This window comes from Stegastes partitus, unplaced genomic scaffold (assembly GCF_000690725.1).
Source record: "Stegastes partitus isolate 25-593 unplaced genomic scaffold, Stegastes_partitus-1.0.2 Scaffold122, whole genome shotgun sequence".
NCBI classification, from domain to species: domain Eukaryota; kingdom Metazoa; phylum Chordata; class Actinopteri; family Pomacentridae; genus Stegastes; species Stegastes partitus.
Genome location: NW_007577853.1, coordinates 773681 through 799712, shown reverse-complemented (window position 1 = coordinate 799712; position 26032 = coordinate 773681). Strand labels below are relative to the sequence as shown.

The 26032-nt window shown below is 42.7% G+C and overlaps 1 protein-coding gene across 1 annotated transcript; it reads right to left on the bottom strand.

Moving 5' to 3' along the window:
* Window positions 1–455: 455 nt before the first annotated feature.
* On the bottom strand, window positions 456–26032 carry LOC103354839 (myocardin-like; the record flags this gene model as incomplete). Its single annotated transcript, XM_008278393.1, has 11 exons — window positions 25744–26032; window positions 20377–20442; window positions 12468–12623; window positions 7759–7943; window positions 5262–5363; window positions 4837–5162; window positions 3548–3704; window positions 2900–3457; window positions 1905–2405; window positions 958–1104; window positions 456–584 (listed from the first exon to the last, which is right to left on the bottom strand). Coding segments are annotated over exons 1-11 (2382 nt in total), but the record flags the coding sequence as incomplete, so codon positions are not given.

The following is a 26032-nucleotide window of genomic DNA, read 5'->3' as shown; positions in this document are numbered from 1 at the left end:
ACCTGATCACTCTTAGAACCCAGCCACTGATGGATTTAAGACAGTTACTGTCATTTCTTCTGATAATATATTGATTAAAACCATAACTTTAAACAAAGGTCTTATGAAGCTGTTTTTATATTTTAAAAGGATTCTACCTCAGATATATATTATGTGGGACATTTTACAGAAAAGGACATTAAGTCAGTGCTCTGGTGATGTCTGCCTCCAAAAATAGCTTTTACAACTGACATAGCATTCTACATCAGGCTTGGTAAAGGGTGGAAAGTTCAGTGGAAAGTGCAGTGAATAAAGCGATGGATGAAAAGAAGTAGTGCAAGACAAGTGATGGACTTCAAGAGACAAAAAAAAAGAAGAAGACAAGGGTGAAAATTGGAATTAGAACAACGCCAAAAGGTAAAATAAAATCTCTGGCCAGCCATCTCTACTGAATTTTAGTACGGATTTGAGTTTACCTGCTTGACTGCATCCTCATAGCATGGGGGCTGTCTTATGTCAGGTGCATCTGAATCTGAGCTACTGAAGGCAGGGGGAGAGACCTGGCTCTTTTGGGCAACATGCCGAGGAGATGGCAATACTGACATCTATATGAGAAATAAGTGAAAGTGACATTAGCATATCATAGGGGAGCTTACCAAATGTGAGTGTTGCAGATAAAAGGAAATATAAAAAGGCCCTGGTGTTTGAATGAGCTCATCACATTAAATATTCAACGATGAGAAATGGGTTGGCGTTGTGTCACCGACATGTGAAGGAATGTGTGATGAAAAATGGAGATTTGACAAGAGTGACAATGGACCTCACAGCAAAAGAAAACTATACAGAGTCAGAGACAGATCACAAATGAACAGAAAAGAGGAAAACAGTTACGTGACTGTGGGGTGATTGAGGTGAAGTACACAACGCTGACGTGACAACACTGCAAATGCTCGTAATGTTGACATTATTTTTTTTTACCTTTGGTTGCATGTTCTGGCTCTCAGCCTTGGCAGAACCGTTATGGTTCAGGCCACAATCAGCTGAGCTGGGGAAGACTCCCTGAAGGCTCCTTTGGTCAGAAGGATAAGCACAGTTCACTGGCTGGCCGCCGCTCTTCTGCTGCATCTGTAGTTCGCCAAACGGAAAGGGAAGACACTCGTTAGCAATTTCACAGATCTAATTTGAAAGACACATGAAAAGGGGAACATCATCAAGGTAATCATTAGATTACCCATGTTTTCAGCTTAGCTAGCATGTGAGATTATTGGGTCTGGGTTTAAATATTTCAACAAAACACACATTCGTGGCCCACACATGAAGACTGCTACTGACGCTGGTCATCCCCTGTTTTCTCATGAGGTTGACATTTCTACAGAAACAGTGACCGTAAAACACAAAATAACATAGAAATTCACCATTAAACACCCCCTGTAGGCTGCCACGTTGGTCATTTTCCACTCAGCTGAAATACTGTGTATTTTACATGGCCAGTATATATATATATATATATATCGTATTGGACAGCAATGAATTCGGCCCTGTGTGTTTAATACAAAAGAATTGGTGGAGATAACAGTTTATTTTCTACCACAGTTTGACTAATTATACTAATGATACAGGACACTGCAACACAACAGGAGGCTCAGTGACTTTTTTTCCAGCACCACAGTGCAAACCCAGCAGTCTTGAGTATGATAATGACTGTGATTGCAGTAATGTCTGTGCTCACACTGCCTTTTTCCTTTTTATTTACACACTGAGCTCTGGCAACAGAGCAGCTTAACCTAAGTACAGCCTCTCCGAGCCTGGCATAGTCACAGTTGAATTGCTTTTTTATTTTAAACGCTGATATAATGTCACACACTTTTTGATTTGGGTTTTCGACAGAACAGCTAAACATGGTGCTTCTAGGCAAGGCATCATACCTGCATGTTGCGTGCCCTGTTGTTGCCCTGGGCGTGGGGGAGACTGCAGCCGTCTCTTCCCAGCGGCGGAGACAGCAGGTAGGGGTTATTGGGAGATGACGGCTGGGGGCTGCCAGAAGTTTTTCCAATGGGAGAGTCTTGCGGTGAGCACTGCGGGCTAAGGAAGGCAGACATAGTGGAGGGACTGCCAGAAGAAGGGCCTGTGTCCATACATTGTGGCCCACCGGGACCCCCCATGTTGGCCATCGGAGTGTTGCAGTGTCCCATATCCTCCATGCAGCTTCCAGGAGGACTCTTGAGCTGTTTGGGAGAAGACAGAGGGCAGCTGGACGACATGGACATGGGCTCTTGCTTGATTGTCACGCCGAAAAAATGCTGGCTCATCATGGCTGGAGTCTGCTGCTGGTGGTGCATGGAGGGATGAGATGAAGGAGGGGCGGCGTCCTGTGTAGCTCCATAGCAGCGTTTCCTCTTGTGGAGCTGCATCTTCAGCTCTTCAACCTAACAAGCATGGTCACAGAGGTAAATCTGTCAAATTACTACTCATTTACAACACATCTATGGTATAAATAATGAAATGAATGCTTCAGCTGCTCACAATGAATGGAACTCAGCCATTCATGAGTTGAACACATGAGATGTTTCTATGATCAAAATGGCTGCTGTTTAACAGCTCTGAATAATGGGAGCTTATTTTCTTTCTCTCTTTCCCTCCATAAGGTATTTGGAGCTACAGCTGATTACACTTGAGGGTAATCAGTCATTCAGTTAGAGATAAATTCATCTCCTGGTTCCAGGAATTAAAAAATATGACACATTAGAAGCAGCCATTGACCAAAGCTTCATGAATTGTAGAAAAGGAAGTAATTCACAATGAAAAACAAAAACATGCTCTTTTGCCGTCTTATTTCGTGATCATTAATGAATATCTCAGTCTGAGCAACTTAAGACTGATACGATATTAAAGAACAACACTTCATCAGACCGTCCCCCACCTGTCTCTGCTCCTGGTGCAGCTTCCATGTCAGTTCCTCGATCACCTTCTGCTTTTCCACCAGCATCTTGTCTTTTTCAGCTTCCAGACCATCCATACCTCCACCCTCCCCTCCTCTCGGTCCTCCCCCGCCCAGGTTGCCACCACCTCCTCCTCCTCCTCCTCCTCCTCCCAGGTCATCCTCCATGCTGAGCTGAGCCGGGGATGGCTGCAGGGCGAACTGTGTTGGTGACGACATGGGCACATCGCTGAAGCTGTCGGGCAGCGAGCCGCTGAGGGACAGCTCCGAGGAGGCCGGTGAGATTGGCGGGGTGGAGGAGGTGCTGGGGTAAGGGTAGTATCCTCCCTGCGACAGAGCGCTGGAGGAGGATGGAGACTGGTAGGAGGACAGGGAACCAGTGGGTGTGACAGGGAAGGTCACAGTGGTGATGTCAGAGGACCCTGAGGGTGAGGAGCCAGCTGTGGAGTCCTTGAAGGGTCGGAGTCGCTCGATGAGGGCGGTTTTGGTGCCTGAGACAGGCATGCCGCGAATACGTAGGTGCTGCCTGAGCTCTGAAACCTGACAGAGCAAAGACAAAGCCATTGGATTAGATGTCATTTGATTGGCAGTAAAGCTTGTCTACCTGAAGCTAATCCCATTAGTACCTACTTTTAAGTCATCCAGATTAGCTGGCAGGGGCCCAGGTTTGACCGGTGAGATGTTGCTTTGGTTAGGATAGTTGTTCTTGACTGGAGAGGATGAGTTACTGTTGGCTGTGCTGGACGGACCACTGGAGCTACAAGCTGACAACTGCTCACTGGCTCCTCTGAAATGGAAGGATTGGAATTGGTTGGTCACTTACAGCAGAAGTGAAAATACACAGATAAGCCAAAACATTCTGACCACTCACAGATGAACCAAACGATGTAGATTATTTTATTATGGCACATGTCAACGTCTGGGATGGAAGGTAAACAGTCAGTTCCTGTGATGAGTGTTTTGGATGTTGGCAAAATGGACATTAACGATGTATCAAACAACATTATGTGTAATATGAAAGGAGTCACTTTGGTGTGACAGAAAATGATCACCTAACTCTGCTGCTCTCCATTTCAGCTCATTGTTTCAGTATTATGGCCTGTAGCTTTACTATTCCTTCATCAGTGTCATTTCCAGATGCAGTGTTTTTCAGTTAAAAAGCCAAGATTAAGACATTATTCACTGTTTGTACACCACCTAAGCAAAGCAAACACAGTTAATGTTGGGTTTATTTCTTGTTTTTGCTGCCACCAAGTGGCCCAAAATCAGTTGATGCAGATTTAATTTTCACTGTGGACACGATTGAGGAGTCTAAACACTCTAAAGACTTGTTAGGCTTAATAATTGGACATGACTTGATTTATTTTTCTCTGGTAAGAGAGGAAAACACTCCTGATTGTTTATTACTGACTATATTTCTTAACAGCATATTAGATGCACTACTTAGTTACATTACTCCTTAATAATGACTGCTATAGTTTGTTGAAAAATGTGATACCCAGAGGTACGTATTAATGAGTTACTACTGTAGACCTGTAGACTTCATTAGAAAGTGACCCTTTATTATTAATGTACTGAATGATACCTTCAAGTAAGACTTTTGTTCTACACATTCAAAGTCAACAGTTGTTGACCTCGAGCTCAGCTCAAAATCAAATGACTTGCTTGTTCCACAGCTTTTGACTACACACAGTATTCATCACCCTTTATGAAGACTGGCTTGTGTGATATGGTCAGAAGGTCCAGAACAAGGTTGTGAGTGAACTATTCATTTACTCCAAAGGTCATTCTAAGAGCTGAAACTACTGGCTTCACATGGAGTAGATGCTAAGCAAATGTAATTTACTGGTTGGTAGTAAGTGGCCCTTGAGTGACGACTGTTTGATCAGTTTGGTTGCTATCATTGGCCCATGACTTACTTCTGGGAGTGGGCCGGCGGATGAGGCTGGTAGCTGAATGCAGGCTGCCTCTGCTGAAGCTGGGCCTGCGTCTGCGGAGTGTGTGCGTGCTGCTGTTGCGACTGCTGCGTCTGCGAATGTGTGTTAGCGTGTTTCTGCTGGCTGAGGATCTGCAGCTGCAGGAAGAGCTGCTGCTGCTGGAGGAGTCGGGCGTAGGCCGAGTCCATGGGTGGAGGGGACTTCTCTGCCTTCTGGTCCGGAGGAATGTACTGGTGGTACTTGAGCTTCTTCACTTTGGGCTTCACATCTTTGGGCTTCTTGTGTCGGTTCTTGTCTGACGTCTTGGACTGTTCAGGGGGAAGAAGGTGAGATGGTCTATACCAGGAGAAGCTTTACATTTGTAAAAGTTAAAAGAAAGATGGCAGTAAGTGAAGGGACTGGCTAACCTTGACAATAGCAGGAACTGGTATTGGGGGAGTTGCCTGGCTGATGGCACTGGAAAGCCCTTCATCGTGGCTTTGATCAGGTGGGTCTCTGGCTGCACCGCCCTGTCCAGAAATAGAAACAAGATATATGTTGTTGCAAGTTTTTTAGAAAGTCCCTCATTGCTTAACCCTTTTCATTCTGGAAGTTTCTGTACTGGGACAAAGCCACATTCTATTTTTGAAATGTGTCACAGATGAATAATCTGCCTCGTACAACTATAACTACAATAGATGCAGATTTGTTGTTCCTGATTCTGCTGCATTAAATTGGGAGCTGACGCTGACAATTTTCAACAATAGCTTTAATAACATTAGTGTAACTGAAGTAAAAATGTCCACTTTCAATTTTTTAAGTTGTTAAGTGGTTTGTATGTCCAGAACTCTTCCAAACATAAATTTCTTAAATGTTTATTTATAAAACTAATATCTTTAAATATGGTGTTCCTAGATGATATTTTTGTCATTTGGAATAAGAAAAAGTTCAGTTTTTTATTTAGGTAGCTGCAAAATAATTCTGAGAGTCTGCAGCCACAACTTGACACGTTTTACAGCAGCATGGAAAAGTCTTCATGTCCTTTTTTCTTGCGCAAAAGGGTTAATTAAAATGGACTAAATTAACTTTTCAATCTACAGTAGGCCCTGCGATCGACTGGCGACCTGTCCAGGGTGTCCCCTGCCTTAGCCCTAAGTCAGCTGGGATAGACTCCAGCCCCCCCGCGACCCTAGTGAGGATTAAGCGGTGTATAGATGATGGATGGATGGATGGAATCTACAGTAAATCAAAATGTCAAAGTATAATTGCATTTCTTGTTTGTTTTGTTGTTTTATTGCAGTTAAAAATCCAAAACTTCACATGAATTTTAAGTCCAAACTGAGCTCAGATTCTATTTGCTTCAGGATGATCCCGGAACCTTTGGCAAATTCAGCTGACTGGACATGAGTTACAAAGGCACACAGCAATGTATAGACCAGCTCACAGTGATAAAACATCAGCAGAGTCCCCCTTATGACCCAACAACCCTACTTTTTGCAGGAATTTAGTCCAGTTGAACTTTAATTTCTGCTACTTTATATTTCTGCTTCACCATTTAACTGTAAAGCACTGTACCTTTTACTTCACTGCATCAACCTGTTAGCCTATAATTATGAAAACAACATACGATGCGTTTTCATCAAGTGAACTATACCAGCCAGCCCGACATAAAATAGATTAGCTTCACTGCAACATTAACATGCTTGCAAGTTAATGTTTTAATAGTAATAATAATCATAATCCCAAAGCAAAAAAGGTAAACTGCCTACATAATTAGTACACACATTTTGTAGTTAATAAACTACATTATTTAAATAGAATTTGAAATGACTTTTACTTAGTTTACTTTGTCCTGAATTGTGGTGTTGCTACTTTTAATGCAGCAACATGTAAAATGATCTGATTAACTTGTCCACCACTGGCTGTGGGGAACATTAAAAACAACGAATCCAATAGTCTGATGTTTGACAAAATATTTCAAGGTGAACCAAACAATGTCAACCTGAGTTAACAAGTAAATGGATCTCCAAAGTCAGTGGGATTCATGTTGATCCTGTACCAAATTTGATGGCATCCTCCACTAGCCACAGAAACACTAAAGAAATATTTTATGGATCAAAACCAAAAATAATAAACCACGACTTGGAGGATGCATTCTAAAATGCTTTCCTAAGTGCTTCATTCGGTAAACTGGTCTGTTTAGAAGCTGGGTTTCTCTCTCTTTGTTTTATAGCGTTTCTCTCCCATTGACAGAAACCTGGTGCCAAACATGACTAAACATGTACATGACAGTGTATAATAAAAGTGAATCATTTTATTTACTTCAATATTATTTTTGACTCTGGCAGGGTTTTTTTTTTTTTTTGTGTGCAATTTTTGCCTTAATGAATGTCACTGACTGTATGTGTTTTCTTCACCTGAAGCAGGCAGGGAGAGTGAGTTTGTAATTCAAATGGATTCATTATCCCCAAAAATGCACATGTATTGATGTTTCCTCTGCAAAAGTATTCCAGAAAACTCTAAACAGACCTTTCAGACTGACACGATGCAGAGAGAGCTGATGATTCAGTTGGAACATTTAAGAGGTACAAGTCTAAGAGATATAAACAACCGCGTTCTGGCATGAATTTCAATCAAGTGACCGTTACTGATGGGGACCGATGGAATGGGGTCATCGTGAGCGAACGGTAAGCAGTGAGGATATAAAGGCAGCTGTGCCTGCAGGACGCTCAGCCTGCAGGAATGTGACACCTGCCTAGTTCAACTGGGTCCAACGGTCAGCGGATACCAGGGGAGGGTGCAGTATGTTCTGCTACCACAGGGGGGCAGGAGAAGCAAAGCAGTGGCAACAACCGTTGGAGGCGGCAAATTCAGAGTAAAAGACAGATGGAGGGAACAGAGAAGGGTTGTGAGTGTTATTTTTACCTGACGTGGGCTGGTGAGGGCAGGTGAGGAGGAGGAGGAGGCCGTGCTGCCGACAGCCTCAGACGAAGGGCAGGCCGAGCCCTGCGACTCATCACTGTGGTGCTGCTCTGGAGACAGACTCTCACTGCTGCTGTCCTCCTCAAACGCATAAGAGTCCTCTTGCTTGGGGAACTTGCCATGGTTTACTGTAAGAAGAACAAAAGGAGAGGCGGGTGGGGGCATCAGCAAGGTGCAACCTGGTATTAACAGGCATCTGTGTCCAGGTGACACATCTGGATAACAGAGGATGTATGTCAGTCAAAGGTGTAAATGTACACTGAATGCAATGAGACTGGATCAGTCGGAGCACATTTGGATGTGATGAGGGCCCATTTGGGATCACATCTTAGCAGATGTTTATGATTCTGTGCAGCGCGAACACATAAATACAAGCAAACTGAAAGGTCACCTAACTCCAGACAAAAGCCTCAGGAAATGTCATTATGGTTAGCAGCATTGCTTCTTTGACGAGGGGTGTAACCGTGTAACTACCAGCATGCTGAGATCAAATCAAATCAAATAAGGGACACGATCAGGATACCGGGAACATGCTCTAATGCCTGGTTTAAATGCAGATACAGTCAGTGTCCAGAAAGCACATCCAGATACAGATCACATGATAACACCTGGTGTAAATGTGGCACCAGACGAAGCTGAGACAAGGAGGACTGATAGTAAAGCATGCTTTTTTATGATAAGTCCAGTTGGTTACAATGTGTTTTAGCCGTTTGGTGTTGTGAGGTCATGTACCATCTGAATTTGCTAAAAAAAAAACAGTCAACTGGAAAAAGAAACAGATGATAAACCACTTAATCTGGAATCAAAAATGAACTCACAAAGTCTCTAATAATTCTTCACTGGACAGGAACAAAGTGCCTGAACCACAAAGGTCTGTCTGTAACCTGTGATGGCAGCTGACTAAGAATTTAAACATTTGATTCTCTTTTGCCTTGTCTTCCAAATAAGTTTGGCTACCCTGGTGAACATGTATAACCTTGAGGGCTACAAGTACAAAAGTGAGACCCAAGTTCACAGCTTGATTATCAAGCAGCAGCAAGGCCCCCAGGCCTTCAGGGGCCAATGAGGTACCAGCCACAGTTAGTTTATGATAATTTATTAATTACAGGTTTGCTTCTTTGTATTTTATGGACCACTAGAGCACATTATGAACTGAAATGATAGCTGCCTAAAGGTGACTGCTTAAATCGAACGTCCTAACCTCCCACTAGTGTGTTGTTAGAAAGGCTGAAGGTCACGTTTGTCTCATTGAATTAGGATGGCAGCTATGTGTCTTATGCTTAAATGGATGAGTCCTTCCAGAGGTCCTTTGAAAATCAGCAGCTGTTTGGAAACTGTATTTCAAATGACTGTCTCAGAAGTATCATATTAAAAAAGTTGTTCTGAAGATGTTTCAGCAACAATATGGTGTCCAAGTTGTAGTATGGTTTCCAAAACTCTGGTGAAGGAATATTAAGGTAGTTATAGTGTCAGGGTCCTTAGGCAGCAGTTACAGTCGTCTTTCTAAATTAAAAACCTGTTTTAAAGTCTTTGAATTCACCTGATATTGTGCCTACATGATGCATTTTAGGAAAAAAGGTCGGGGCTTCCTCGTGGGTTAATCATGTCCTGCTAACATTCAATAGACACGAGTTATCCTTTGCTTTTAAATGTACATATATATATATACATACATATATATATAGCAGTGTGTGTTTGTAAGGGTTGGTTTATGAGCTGACTGGATGCATATCACACAATGTATGCGATCTCAAGTATTCACACGCTGCCTGTCTGTCACTGACACCTAGTGAGACACTCAGCTCGGAGGTGTTACGCTGTGCGGGTGAGACACCGACACGACCACTTTACCTCCGCCACGTTTCTGATTGGCTGGACTGATAGGGAACAAGGCTTTGATTGGAGCAGCTAAGAGCAGCTATCTAACGGAGCTGAAGGGACGGAGGTAGAGGAGGGAGGTGGTAAAGGTTGGTGTGTGTGTGTGTGCAGTGGTATAAGATTCTCTTTTTGTATCCAAACATGTGACAGCCCAGAACAGACCCTGGTTTCAATCACAGTACCAGGCCCATTCTGTGCAACTCAATAACCTTGCAATACACACAAACACACAGACACACACTGACACACACACAGCTTAACACTCAACTTAGTACACAGCATTGTCCTAAATGTCATTTCCTCCCACCTGTTCATGTTTAACTCTGTGCAGTCACACACAGCAGCATGTGTGAATCTGCTCGTCTCGGTGTATTCGCCCTCTGCTGCACGCACTCCTGTTTCCGTGAATCTTTGAGATAATTTGATGTCATCGGGAGATTGAGTTGGCAGAACTACAGGAAATCTGCATGCCTGCGTACATTTCCGCTTTTCAAGTGGCTGGTTTCAAAGTTATGGCAGGTCGCGCACTTTCCAAACTGACTGGACAGTGGTTGGAACGAGCGCTGGGAGTGTTGTGTAAGGAGATCTAGAGCTTTAAGGTGAGGGGTTAATGCTGCAAGCGAGGGGGAACGCAACAGCCTGGTTCTGTCACACGACTTTGTAGGTGGCTCAGTGGAGCCAGTCAAAGCAGACACAAAAGAGGGGAGGAGAGGGAAGGTACAAACATACACACAGGTACACCCACACATACACTACACAGGGATACACATGTTGTGCACTTCTAAAGAAAAAGGGTGGATCCAAATACAGCTGCTGTTCATCTCAATAAACGCAGCTCCCTCCTCCTGCAGAGGTAGTGTAAACCAGCTGACTGCAGTCCTTTACGCAACATGTTTACTGGAGGCTCAAGGGGGCAAACATAAAACCGCTAAAACACCAGAGTCTAAAGAACACTACTTACACTGCCAAGAGTGATACAGAGAGAGTGAGTAACATGTCGGCGGGGTTAGAAGACAAACAGCGTGCGGTCAGAGCGGCACAGTGGGACGACTCGGGCCCGACTCGCCGCACAACACTACATCATCGCTCTGTCAAAGCATATATGCTGTGCATTTCCTTAAATCAAACCCAGGAGGAGGTGGACATCTCAAGAGGGCTCCCCAAACACTTGAGTCCAGAATATACACGTATAAATACTGATGGCAAAGCATCTCTTTTTGATGAAAATTGCCTAACATTAACATTTTTTGGAGATCCACACCGGTCTCAAAAGAAATTTCGGTAATAAGCAGGATTACTAAAAATGTAAATAAAATTTTTTGTGCTACAAGTACAAACAAATACTTCTCCCTGCAAGAGATTTGGATGATGTTACGGACAGGAAGCAGGTACTTTGATGTGAAGGTGGAGAGGCCAAAGGGTCAACTCTTCAATTACCAGCATGTGAATCATTTTTCCTCAAAGCCAGTTGTTCAAACTTTACAACAGAGGATATTCATGACAAATGACAAGTCAATCATCCTTCATATATGATGATAGGACTCATGGGTTTCTGCAGTGGGAAGGCTTAATGAATTCTAATACAAAGTTTTCAGTTCATCAGATCTGCAGATGAAAATATCAGTTCTTATGGAATTTGCTCCAATCAACCAAAACATTTGTCTTATTAATGGCTCATAACTGCTGTATAGAGCTGTAGTAAACAGCTCATTAGCTGTAAAAGAGCCACAAGTAAAAAGAAAAATAGTCCTGACACCCACGAATGCATGGTTGTTGCTCTTACACTACTGTTGTGGTCCGAGGCAGTCTGCTTGTAAGACTTTGTTGCATACATGTGCAGTGGATCGTGTCTATGTGTTCCATACACACTATTGCCCTTGTAGGTTCGTGTACTAATTTTGACCTGCGTGTGGGCTCTCTTGGATTTTGGGGTATTATGAAATTATTGGTTCCTTCCCACCGTCTGCCGACAGCTTGCTCATATGGAATCCAAAGACAACTTTGGATTGCTGGGTTCTCTGTTCAAAATGCGTAAGGTCTGTACCTTACTATGTTAGGCGCTGTGAGATGACGCGTGTTGTGAATTCATGCTATATAAATAAAACTGAACTAAATTGAATTGAACTGACAAATTACAATTTAGCATACATTCATGCCGTTCTTATTGTGTGACAGTCATGTTGCCTCATGTAGTAACACTCCATCACATGTTTTGAAGCTGTTACACAGTGAATCAAAACTGAAGCTTGACTTCAAATTACAATATTTTCCATAAATCAACTGTAACCAGGATTGTTCAGCATGGAGATTCTGCCCTTTAAACAGAACTGATGAACTGATTGCTGCTCATGACTCTTCTGTGTAACAGAGAAAAAAAAAGTTTTGCTTGAAAGGCATTTACCTGCACTGACCTTTTCCAACAGGCAAATTGGAATACTGTCAGTGAGGCTTTGTGTTGGAGGAACATAATGTTCATGTAAGAGCTACGGTAAACTGTCTACTTTTAGTTGGTGCTTGTTTGACAAAATGAGGTAACTGTGTTTAAGTCCAGCAGTGGAGTCATTAAAGAGCAATGCTTGTTTGAGGAGATTAAAATCTCCAGAACAACGCTTTGTGCTTCTTAGTTAATGAAACACACACAAGCACACGCAGTCAGTTAGGAGGGCTCTCTTTACTTTAACTCTGCTGCCAAACACACAAACATGGAGTCACACAGGCTGGGATGGTGGAGGTGTTAAAGGTGTGCTGCTCCACACGGCAGCCTCTGTTGATACCTTTCATTGTGACGGCAGAGTCTAGGGGAATGATATTCTTTTGGACCAGCTCCAGGGGCCCCGGCCTGAGAGCCAGCTTCTCATTCAGGTCCTCGGCGAGCCGGGCTCGCTTTAGCCTCATCTGGGTCTCCAGAGAGGAGCCGTCTAAGGCCGGGTCTGGATAACACAGAGCAGGACCACAACGTCAACAACACGGGACACACCAGGGAGACACTGTTTAACACATCTCAATGTACTGCAGCAGAGGAGACTTACTGTAAGTACAACGTTCACGCTTTTTATACTTCAGCTTGTTTGGAATTTATGGTACATATTTATCTGAAAGATGTAGTTATTTTGTAGATTTTGAAATGATAAAATATAATGCATCAATCTACAGTACATTGAACTCCCACACAAATGATACACAATTAGCTCCACCTCAACCAGATACAGCAACTAAATGTGGCGTACACATTTCTGCATCTGCAATGATCATCCAGCAGGGGTGTAGCGACTCACAAAACTCTCAGTTCAGACTGCATCACAGCTTTTGAGTCTTTTTTCATTTCAGCAAGGAAAAGAAAGGAAACGGAGAGGGCTATGGCTGTCGTTTGCTTCCAGCATGCCCTGTTCATGTGAACACCCAACTGCTTTGTGTTCCTGCAGCTCTGTATTGAGATTTAGAGAATTCTTCTTTTATTCCTCACTCAGGCAGAGGTACAGTGTCTATGTCTGCAAACAGGCTTATGCAAAAGCTGCCAGGAATGGATCACCCGTTGTGAGATAGGGCATTAGTGGAGGACTTATTTTAGCGAGTGGAGGCCCTTTTAGGTCACCCTTTTCACTGATTTCAATCAATCCACAGTTCACATACACACCAAACCACTGGTGGGGATCTCTGTGGATCATTAAGAATCTACAACATTATGATCTAGTGACATCCAAACAGCGACAGATGTCATTTTCATTTAAGTCCAAAATAATGCGATTTGCTTAAATTCCTTCTAAAACAAACCACATGTTGACCACTTCTCTTTAACTCCTCTACGCTTTTTCCCCTCATCCTACCTGTTATTTTTGCCTCAGCAAAAGTTCATCTTGGCAGGCAAGACTTGATCTGACTGTAGCGTTGTGCTGCATTTATGGTCTCTCTCAGCTGCATGTCTGGCGTTGTAGCCAAGACACATTACTGCACCTTTCTAGTTTCATTTTCACACACATAAGTAGTCGAAACAGAACGGCTCTAAAACGGCAAATACATTTTCCAGGACCTTACAAATAAGTAAAATGACTCCTATTATCAGAATTTGATCACTTTGGTCCAGTAACATTAGGAAAAGTCTAGACAAGATGAGCTCGGAGCCAGCAGGATGTCAGCCAACCACAGGCCAGAGGGAATCTCGGTCGCACATGTTCTCTCTATGTAATCGAATGACATGGGTGCTAATGAGCATGGTGGAGGAAGCTTGAGACTTTTTGTAGAATAGGTGTCACTGAACAACCTTCCTTCGAATAAATGAGGCAATCCAGTATCCATTTCTTTCTTTTTCAATTCACTTTGACACTTTTCATGTGTGGAAGTAAACACAATGTCTCTATCAATGTCTCCTTGCAAAGGTGCACCATTTTTTGCCATTTTAAAATGAACTCTCTCTATGATGGTCAGCATTTCACTCTGTTTGTTCCAAAGGACTATAAAGGCATTTGACAGCACATCCAAAGAACCAGCTGAAAGATCTTAACCTAGGCTTTAATCCTCAGTGGTTTCCCTGCCTCATCTAAAACACAACTTAGAGTTTAAAGGTTGGTACACAACTTAAAATGTAAACAAATGGCTACAAATCTAATAACTAATTTCCTCCCCACATTTGAAATGCAATTTAACTTACATACAGTGACATCTCTTCACACTTTCAGAACATTTTGTCGAAGATAATTTAAGAACTAAAGTTACATTTTGAACATTGTATTACACAGTTGTGTTCCAAGGTGAAGAATGTCAGTGGTTCGGCCATCAGTGATACAATGAAAAGTGCATTTTATACATGTAAATATACCATAAATACCCATATTTAGCACATATTTTGTCAATATCCTCCATCAGTGCTAAGTATGCTCTATTTTCTGATCATCTAAACACAAAGGCTTCATGAATATTTTATTGGAACATGCTGCAATAGTGGTTTTCTTCCTGTTGCATTGTATATTCCATATGCAATTTTCCCCTCTAATAGCCAAATTTCATAGTAAAATCAAGTTTATTTTAGTTGTTCTTCCATCCTATCTCATTTTTTTTCATCCTCCTATTATTATTAATCTACACAGCACTGCATTCAGCAGTCGTTTACGCAGCAAACTCTCCACTCACAGCTTCCTTCATCCTTCAATAATCAATATTTCTGTTTTGGATCAGTTCTAATATCTGTTCAGCTGCTCGGCTCCCGGTACAGCCAGACACTTTGAGTACTAGAAAAATAAATGGAGAGGCTGTAATTAAAGGGCTGCAGCGGGTAAGATTTTTGACCTTCCACAATCTCTCTCTGTTAAATCCAGGATAAATAATCAGGGCCGGAGCTAACCTGGCCTGGCCTTCACTCTATCCACGACACTCACAGGACTGATTATCCGGCAGTGAGGAGAGCACACCAGATCAGTTTGATTATCTGAGAGCAAGAAAGAGCAACAGCACTTATTTGGTCAAATATAATTCTGGTGGGATATTTCTGAGGGATGACATGGGATTCGGTGCCAGAAAGAAATGAATGATATTGAGCTTTGTGCTGGACAACTTAGGGAGAGTATTACTGTCTGATGAAAAACGGATCTGAAATGTAATGCTTCACAAGAAACTTTAAAAAAAAAAAAGAGTTTTTTATTGAAATTAAGTTAAGATTAATGCGCTATATTAGGCCTTTATAAACTTCAGATAAAGCAAATATTTTGCTTAAGGTCTCAAATTAGACATGTATCATTTTCTGTGAAACTCAGAAGATGTCAAAGAAGGAGGGAGAAGTAACGGAAGGAGGGTGAATGTATGGAAGAAGGTAGAGATGGAAAGAAGGAGCAATGTTGAAATGGGGAGAGGAGGAATTAAGGAAAAGCAAAGGAAGAAGTTGAGGTAAGAGAAAGAAAGAAAGAAAGAAAGAAAGAAAGAAAGAAAGAAAGAAAGAAAGAAAGAAAGAAAGAAAGAAAGAAAAAGAAAGAACAGGTTAAACGATGGAATAAAGGAAGAGATTGACAAAGATTGCCTCTTTTTGAAATTTGTAAATTGAACATTATCCATATTAGTTAGTTTGAATTTGTTTGTGGTGCATGCTGGGAAAAGAGTATCTATAGATTATACATATAGACTGGAAACGGATCCCCCTTTTCCACCCCGATCAGTCAATGGAAGATGGCTGCCTTCCCTGAACCTGGTTGTGTCTGATTTTTTGAAGTTCTTTTTGGTTCCTTCCCACCGTTACTTGCTCAAGTGGAGTCAAAAGGCAACTTTGGATTGTTGGGTTCACTGTTCAAATTCGTAAGGTATTGCTATGTTGAGCGCTGTGAGATGACATATGTTGTGAACTGCACTTTATAAATAAAATAAAATTGAACTGAATTGAATTGAACTGAATTGAATTGAATTGAATTGAATTGAACTGAACTGGATGGAAGAAATAAAGAAGAAAACTATGAATTACAACAAAAAAGACGTAAAAAAAAGTTGTAGGAAAGAAATAATACAAAAAATGGAAAATTAAAAACAACACATGCAAAGAAGAAAAATAATCAAAGATGGGGGAATAAATGAAAGAAAAAAAATAAAGAAAATTACCAAGAAAGCAAGAAAAATAAAGCAAGAAAGTCAAAAACAGATGGACAGAAGAGGGGAAGAAAGATTGAAAGTTAGAATGACAGAGGACACAAGAATATGGATGGAGGAGGAGAGGCTGTATAAGAAAGAAAAGAATTTTATATGGATAAAACTTGAGGTAAAAGATGAAGTAAAGCATGAAACAAAACAAGGAGGAATGGAAGACGCCCAGGAAGAAAAGGCAATAACGGAGGGGAAGTAGGGATGAGATGAAGGCGGTAGTGCGGCCCACACAGATGGAGGGAGGTGTGTAAAACAGCTCGTATCCAGTGGACTTCCTCAGAGGGGAGATGAGGGAGCATCAGCTGCCAGTCGCGGTCACTTTGGCATCATCAGCTGTTCAGGACTCGGCCTCCGGTCAGCATCACAGCGATGCAAAGAGCTCTAAGCGAGCATAAACTCTGGAACCCAACTGCAGAGTGTAACACGATCTGGTGAGTGTGAATCAGACTTTTAAACATTCTGCAGCGGTACTAAAACATACAAGTCATTTTAAACCTATTGTACTACATATCCCCGCTGACCGTATCTGTGGAGTGTAAACACTACGCAAAGAGGCAAAGACGTATGGTGCATTAATCCCCTTTGTGTTTCCATCCGCCGAGGGTTAAAGTGCCGCTGCCGTGGAAATGAACGTTTTAATGCAAGCAGCAAAAAGCACAGTAAACCTGCAGCTCCAGCCCTATTATCTTTATGAGGAAATATTAGATTGTATGTGTGTGTCGAGGCAGACCTGTGGCCAGCAGGCAGACAGTGTGCTCCTATGCAGGCCACACGCCAGTCAGGCCTGAGAGGCTGGGGCGGATTCTTGAATAGCCTAATAAACACCAGATGTTCCCTGGGTAATATATACACAGACCCTGTGCCGTGTCCATCTCCCCAGCAGGAATAACAGAGCCAGCAGAGCCAGCCAGCATTTCAAGAATCACTCCACAGCAGCACGGGGAGGACGATGCTGCGTCACCCTCAGAAATGTCTTATTTTTTGGTGAAGGGACATAAAATCCCTGGAGGGCAGATGATGTTTTTTGAGGAGTGATAAGAACATCCAGTGTGTGGGTGTAAGGAAAGTACTAACAAACGGCACAAACACAAGTCCCTGCAACCTCTTTTACATCTGCGCCACCGCCTGCAATCAGGAGATAAACAACCAATTGAAATTTCTTTTTTAAAAGAGCGCTTGGAGCCCCCGCTGGCCAATTGCGTTTCTCCTTGCTTGCCTTATCTGTGACAGACTCCTAGAAACTGATAGGGCCTCTCCGGGCCTCTGGATTCCGTTCCCCTGCACACTTACCAGCGGTTTATCTGGCGGCTGGAGCCTCTGTGAAATGGCAAACGGTGCCAGAGATATCATTCAACAAATCCCTGGCCTGCAGTCCAAGTCCCCCAGTCCCCTTGTTGTTCCTGCAGGCGAGGAACCGGAAAAAAAAAAAAAAAAACACGCTACGCTGGCATTGCTCAGCGCTCCCATGTTCACTAAGATGACACAGCGCTGCTTTAAAGAAACAAGAATAGATAAAATCTACGTTTATAAGTGGCCGTCTGCTGCGCAATGTCTCCGCTGAACTCGCCGCTTTCTCATGAATATTGAAAATTTATTTCTCATGTGCTGTGTGTTGGCAGTCGAAGCTAAACAAAATCACCACAAACATTACAGCGCTATCCCGACCCGCGGAGCATGAAAGGCTATTAATCGCAGCGGCGGTGAGGATTTAGGAGAGCGCTCGGAGCACTCAGGTCTATGTGTTCTCATCACTGTGAATGATGTGACATTCAAACTACAAAGTCTCTGTCTTATAAATGGCAGCTCCATGTTGTCCAGTTTGGGCGTGCCTCTGCTTTGATGCGGCGCTCTGCAGGCGCTGTGCTGTAAACAGGTACAGTCTCTGTGGATCTGGCAGTTGCTGTTTCTTCTAAAGCTGAGAGCCTCTTCCAGTACAAGAGCATTCCTCTGCGGTCACTCACCGACTGGTCGGCGTGCTCGCTGGCTGCTGCCTGTCTCTCTCATTAGCTCACATACATACATCCACCTGCTTTCTCCACGTCCACATTTATATCTGTCACTATATGTAGATTTATCCTCTCCAGTCTGATCTCTTTTCAGCATCTTCTTCCCTGTCTGTCTCTGTCTGCCTTTCTTCTGCAAAGGAAGTATTTTGTTCACAAGTTTCTGAACTCAGCATTGGGACTCAAGTTGCACGATTTCACAGCAGAGGCAGAGCATCCGTTACATCCAATGATATGTAAAACGGTACAAACTGGCAGTCGAGCAAAAGGATCTGCTGACGGCTTTCTGTCTCTTTAGAACAACAGCTGGCATCTAGTTGAATGTCAAATCTGCAATAGACAACCACAGCTATGCTCCTCCTTTTCTTCCTACATGTCATGCAATATGTCAGACTCAATAATTTGATATATGTGAAACTCAGAGATGGTGCTTCTCACAACCGGATTCCAAGATTTTCAAAATAATACTGATTGAGCCAAGGGGACCTACAATTAAAGGGCAGGTTTTAAAAAAATGCAGTAACTGCTCATATTTCCCGCACTGGGCTGATCCACATCCATGTAGCTCGTCTTCACAACAAACTGAGTGAAACTACTTGGAAACTCAGTCTTTCTATTATCATTAATAAAACTGTGTTCTAGCAGCTATATAGCAGCTACAGAGAAGAGCTGTTTTTCTCGGGAGTTGATGGAAAGATAAAGAAAGCTAACTGAAGATTGGCTGCTGGCTTTATTTTTGTTGATGTAAAATAGCACATTTGTTGCTAAAAAATGTTCATATCAACATTGGACGGAGTCAGATTTCTGCCAACCTCATATAAAACAACACTTTTTGAATCTGACTTATAGAAGTCACTAAAAAATCTCTTTACAAAAGTGAAACTTCTAACTTGCAAATATTTCCTTTGTACATAATTGTGCTCCTCCTCTGGTTTGCACTTCCCCCGGAGTCTGACGTTTGTTTGCAATTCTGATACACACCTCACACATTTACAGGTCTTTTTATAGGGGTGTGCCCTGATTGGCGGATGGTTTTTTTGAGTGATGACTCTGTTCTATTTTAACTAGATGGAGGACGTGCTGTCACTAGCTTTCACTTTACATGTAAATGCAACTGAAATCATAATACAGCCCTGATTTGTCATGTGATGTTGTAAATTCAAGAGTTTAGCAGCAGCAGCAGCCTTGAAGGGCGGGCGGCATTTTAGTCACTATTTTAGACTCATTCCATTGACAACAGAAACAGAAAGAAAATGTGAATGAAAACAGCTTTATTGGGAATTCAGCTGCATTAAAATACAAAGAGCACAGCGAGCAGGAGAGAAGCAAAGTCGGAAGAGGTTTGTGTCAGAACTGAAAGAGATGCAGCGTAACTAGTGACGAGTAACGAGTGAACTGTAAACCAAAAGGACAAAAAATAAATAATCACAAGACCGATAGTTTACACAGTTACCCAAATAATGTGTTAATTTGTAAGTTTTTCCTTTTGAGATGACTTTAAAAAAAATCCTATTCTAAGTAATATTTAAGATGTTTTGTTGGACTATGTTAACACAAAAACTGCTCTGACTGTTCTGCTGCCCCCGGGTGGTAGAAAACTAACAAACCAAAAGAAAAAAGCTATTCCACATCAATGTCTATAGGCCACTATGCACAATCTCATGTCATTTATGTGTTAGTGCCCCTAAATTAACATTTCTTCTTGCTGTCCCACTGAAATGAAAAAAATATATATTTCTTTTTAGAATTCCAGTTTCCAATCCCTTTATTGAACCATGAAGCACGCACAGCTAAAAAGTGGGGTTACTTTTCACAGATAAAGAAAGATAAAGAAGCATAAACAAAACTCGTTGGAAGCAGATACCTGGACAGATACAGCCTACATTTTCTGAATCACCAGATACCACCTTTGCTGTGTGCTTAAACGTTTGACATGTCCTCTTGCTTGACTTTCTCACTCGTCTCCCCTCCGTCTGCCTGAGTCACACTGCAAGTCTAAAAGCATGTAAGTGGAGGTGTGTGTGTCGGCATGTGCGGGAACTCGGTGCTGGAAGGCGTTACTCACGAGGCATGATGCCTTGGTCTGCCAGCTGCTCTCGTGTCCTCCTCTGCTGAAGTCTTAACTGTAGGACTGAGGGGAGGAGGAGGAGGAGGAGGGCAGATAGAGGAGAAGAGCAAAGGAAAAGGGGAAAAGATGAGGAAGAAAAGTGGAGAGACAGGTGAGGGACAGGAGAAAAAGCAGGAGGAGACTGAGAATTCAACCAGCTTTACATGCTGCTTCATTAATCTAACTTGTAGTTCGCTTTAGAATAGTTTTACTTTACCTAAAAACGCTACTTATGTCAATCTGATCCAAGGCGCACATGCACATATATGTATGTATCTACATACAGAAAGCACACACACACACACACACACACAGAAAACAACGCTGCTTGCTCACAAATATTTCTGTGAGCAGGATGTAGGGAATGATAAACACAGCTCCTGGCTTTTAAACAGATCTGTGCAGCAGTGTGTGGTCTGCAGCTCGTGCACACGCTTCGTCCTCGCTCTGTGTGTGTGCACAAGTGGTCTAGGTAGGTCATAAACACAGAGCCTCCTCCATGTCTGTTGCTCTGCTCGCGTCTGTGACTCTTTTGCTTTCTTTTTCTTTCTTTGTCTGTGTGTGCTTCTCCTCCCCGCCGCTTATCTGAGGGTCTCCGTCAGATCCTGGATCTGACACACGAGTATGAAATGTTCCTCCTTTCCTGTAGGGCTCTAATCACTTTCTTGCTTGTCTGCCCTATTCTTAATTATCTTGCTCAGGTGGTTTTTGTACTCGCACAGCTCTGGCTACGATCAAGCGTTTTGCGAATTTCCTCAAAGCTTCCAGCTTTGACGCAATCTAACAACTTTCTTAACTGGATGTCAGCGAACTCGGGCGCCACATCACAGGTCTCTCACAGGAGATCACCTCCATTATGTAACGCCAGGCCCTTGGCTTCATCTGACATCTGCTTTAGTTTACAGTGAGGGATGAGGAGGTTGTGACCCGCTGGTCGCAACATCACACGGAGCAAATGCAGCCATTAGTTCCTGACTGGAAGTTGACCAAAGCGTGTAACTGATATAACCTCTGTCAAGGCAAGTCTTTTTTTTGGTGACTTTGGTGAGTTTGGGTGACAAGTGCAATAACTGTTAGTGTCAGATGATTCTGTGAAGCTTCTTTCATCTTAATGGACGCCTGCTTGCTGCTCACTTAAAAAGATTATTAATGATTCTATGAAAAATAGCAGCCATGTAATTGACTCTAAATGTTACAGTAGAAGGCATTTGTTTGAGGTGGTTCTTGAAGATGTTTCACTTCTCAACCACAAGGCTTCCACAGTCCTCAGTTCGTAGAATTTTTTCCTGAAACAGTTTGATTAAGCCTAGGTTAACAGAGCCAACACTTACATACACATAATTTTTTCATTTAATTGTATTACAACCCATGTAGCCTAATCTTAAACTACATTAAAAACATTTTTCTGTTAAATTTGCAACCACCAAGCTAATGTGATGATGTAACATAATTCAAATTCTGATTAATTTCAATGTACAAACATAAATCCTAGATTAGGTTGTAGGAGTGGTGCTGCTAACAAGCTAATTTGACAAGCTAACATTACTGTAAGGGTGTCAATCATATCCATACACGCTGGTTTAGTCTCTTTTGTGACTAAAATTAAAGTTAGCCATTCGCTAAGTTTTCAGAGCGACTTTGATTTTAGCTTCTTGTTGCTCTGGTTTCTGTTTATTTAACAGGAAAGCAACAGTTCTACATGTAATTGTCTTATAATTGATTTTTTTATCTCAGAAAATCAAGTTATCAGAAGGTGCTGTGTTTTAAGTTCGCTGACACCCATAATTTTAGGTTAGCTTATTTTGCAGCGTAACTTGGATTTTAGCTCCTCACTGCTTTGCGTTATTGACTAAAGGGTTATCATTAATCCAAACACGCAGATTAAACATGTTAACTGTTAGGATTAAACACATCATTCATGCCTTTTAATTCAAAGCCAAAACCTTTGTTGTCAAACTGGCATTTCTTGGTTGGGTTTTCGTGCGACTAGCAAACTTAATGCGACAAGCTAACGTGACAGCGGGCTAACAGCCTTAATCTTATCCAGACACGCAGGTTTTGTCTCTTATTTTCTTGGAAACGGCCAGGTGTAAAATCAAATGTAACTGCTGTGTATTATGTTTACTGACAGGTTATCAATAATTCTGCCTGAAAAAGCACAGCAGTTGCCATATAATCTGCTCTTTCTCCCCAAAAAAGCTTTGCTCAGACCAAAGGGTTGCCTGTCCTGATTGCAGTGCGTTCATGTTATAGAAAGCGGAGCAGAGCCAGGCTGTGTAATCACAGATCACTGAACCGTACTCTGCCTCTCTCTCTGTTGACTTTGAAACTGAAGACATTTGTTTCAACTTGGGCTTTCTTGACAACAAAGGACATACAAATCCACAGCCACATTTACAAGTTTTCAGATTTATAGTGTAAATAAATTATCATTCGGCCTTGCTTGCACTGGTGAAGTGGTGATAATTACACAAGCCGGCGGAGTGATACTCTGATTTATTGTCCTCCTGCGCCTCACACATTCACAGCCACCACATGAGAAAGAAACAGGCTAATAATAACACTACACTTTTACACCTAAAAACTTAGCGAAAGAGACCGGTTGCATCTGCGAAATGAATTCTCCTGAACTCTCTCTCAGTGCAAACAGGAATGTGTTTGCGACAGATGTATGATCACAACTGTATAACTTCTAATAAACAGGTATTCCTGAATGAAGTATTAGGTTTATTTTAGTCTAATACCTCAGCGTAAAGCGAAAATCCACCTTGAAACAGAACGCGCATATTTTATTCTTATGCTCTTGGACAGTTAGAGTCAAATTTGTGAATGCGAGCCAGAGCCTGTGTTGCAGGAGAGCCAACACTCCACCATTAGGGTACAGTTCCTGGAGCCGCTCCATCGCCACTGACTTATAGTCAACAGTGGGATAGCAGGGTGGTGTAGATTTGTGTAGAAGATGGAAAAAAAAACCTCACTCGAATACAAAAAAATCTGTGCTTTTTTATGTGTTGCCAGAGTGCCGTTCATTTTCAGCGATGGGCGTCTTGGGTTAATCTCTTCTATTATGAGTTATTAGCAGCTTTGTCAGAATTATTACCAGGGATGTAGAACCTGTCAGTACTTTGGTTTTGGGTTCAAAAGCTTTTTTATCTATTAAAGGTTCGCCTAATATGACAAGCACCGGATTCTAAATGCCAGCTGAGGTTTATGAAAAGATGAAATTTGAACGAATATCAGTGATTCTAATTCATTCAGTTTTCTAGTAAAGTATGCTGAGTGAGTGAGTGATTGTGTTGTTCATTTTTGTTGTCTCTGCTGCCTCACTAGGGTGTGACAAGATGATACAGAAAAGTTGATTCTCAGTGAAACAATTGTAAAAGAAACATTTATTTGATTATTTTCTATTCAATTATTAGTAACTCCGATGACATCGTGCATCATCATTGTGTCCTCACTGGATTGGGTGTGGTTACTTATACAAACAGGTGTCTGGTGATTTGCTGTTCAACATGCGGTTGGCACTTTGTGGCTTCGTCCCAACTTATATTTGACGCTTCTGTCATACTGTTACGTAATGGCAGCGAGCTTAAGAGCACGGGCCGCAAGCCGTTTGAGCTGTTAATCAAAACGGCATGAGAACTGGTCAGCAACACACTCACAAAACATTCTGCGGTCCGCGGGGAGCACTTAAATGAGATCTTTATCTTTCCTTTTAGCTTCAACCATGCAGCAGCAGCAGCAGTTCCCATGGCTTTGATAATGTAGCTCAAGCATGGTGTAAAAGAGGCGACTATCGGCAGTTTTCACAGGGCGCTGGATGTAACTCAAGCCGCTGCAGTTTAAAGAAAACTGTAAATCCTGGACGGCCGGATCATCCGTGACTCCCCCTGTCATCGGCGGTTATCACGCAGAGATTTACGGTCAATTTTGTCTCGCTTGCGCACAATATTTCACTCATGCGCTCATAAATTAGATCAAGCAGTCATGTTGGTTGTAACTTGTATCACCTGGCAGTAATCCCTCCGACTGTAACATCAAGCAGACTTTACTATACTGTAAAGGTCACATTTCTACATCTGTGCCATATTAGCCAACCAAAGCACGAGGGTTAGACCAACATAGACCCTGAGCCACCTCCGTTAAAGCCCGCTGCTGCTTTTTGAGTGCAGCAAATCCACCCTCCCATGTTCCCTGGAGCACCAGGGGTCATTTCCCACCCCGCTGATGTGCTCTAAACAACTCAAAGGAAAAGCATCATTTAGCCTGCCATTTCTGGAACGCAATTACAGCTCACAGGCAAACTGGAAGTGAGAACCGGAGCCGCTGTGGCCGCCGGTTTGTTCGTTCACAGCGGTGTGAGCTGCTGTTTACTGAGGCCCTCGTGTATATCAAGCTTCACAGCAGCTGAGTTGCTGTTGTTGCCGCCATCAGTTACATTTTCCTCAGGGAGGTGGCAGTGTTGGTCAGACTACACACACCCTGCAGTGGTACAGTGCAAACACACACATGCTCAGGCTCACACGGTGTATCTTTAAAACACGGCTCTCAGAGTGTGTGTATGAATGAGAAAGTGATGGAATTAAAGAGTGTGTACATTAAGGAGACAGATGGATACAAAGCCCCAACATCTGATGTGAATTAAAGGGAGTTTAAATCAGCGCTGTAGTCTGAACCCTCCCTCCCTCTTTGATATGCTCAGGTACGTACACACATGCATCCTCAGCTTCCAATGCAGCCATATTTAGATAACCTCTGACCCCTGTCCAGTGTCTAATCTCCCTTTATCAGAGCCACAGAGAAAGCCTGGCTCGCTTCCCTTTAGCAGCAGCAGCAGCAGGTTCAGATGCTGGCACGGAACAAGTGCACTAACCTGCCCGAGACATCACCCTCACATGTCGTGCATTTACGAGGAGGCGGACAAACATCAAAGTACACACCCAGCTGTAAATCCATCACACTCTGACACGGTGCGTTGTTAGGCTCGGTACGTGGGAGGATTTCTGACTTATCCTGGCCTCCCTCTGGTATTCCTTGTGCCATCACATGCCAGCAGTATATTACACACACCTGTCACTGGGTTGGTGTTATTGAGGAGCACATTGTAAGTGTCAACACAGCTCATCCGTGAAGACAGATGAATGACATAATGCACACGAGATTGCCTGTAAAAGCCGAACGTTGGCAGACAAACTGTTTGCAAGGCTTTGGAGAATAAACACAGCTGTACACAGAAAGTGTTCGCTAATAAACTGAGTGCATACACACACACACACACACACAGATAGCAGAGGAGAGTTGCACATCAGTCATCAGTGGACTTACCTGATCTAAACTTGCTTCGTATCAGTATGGAGTGTTCAGAGCCCAGAAGAGTCATAATGCTTACAGTACAGTTCCAGTGGTCAAAAGTTGCAAAATAAAGTCACGCACACACGAGAAGCGGTACACCCTTCGACCCCGCCGGCCACCTCTGGACCCCAGACTGAGATGAGATGGAGCTGAGCCAGCCTGCTTCATCAACGGCTCTGGAGGAAGACTAGAGCATGAAAAACGAAAACACACACTCTTGTGCTGCGTCTCTAAGCCGGCGTGAACACTAAAGCAGGACTCT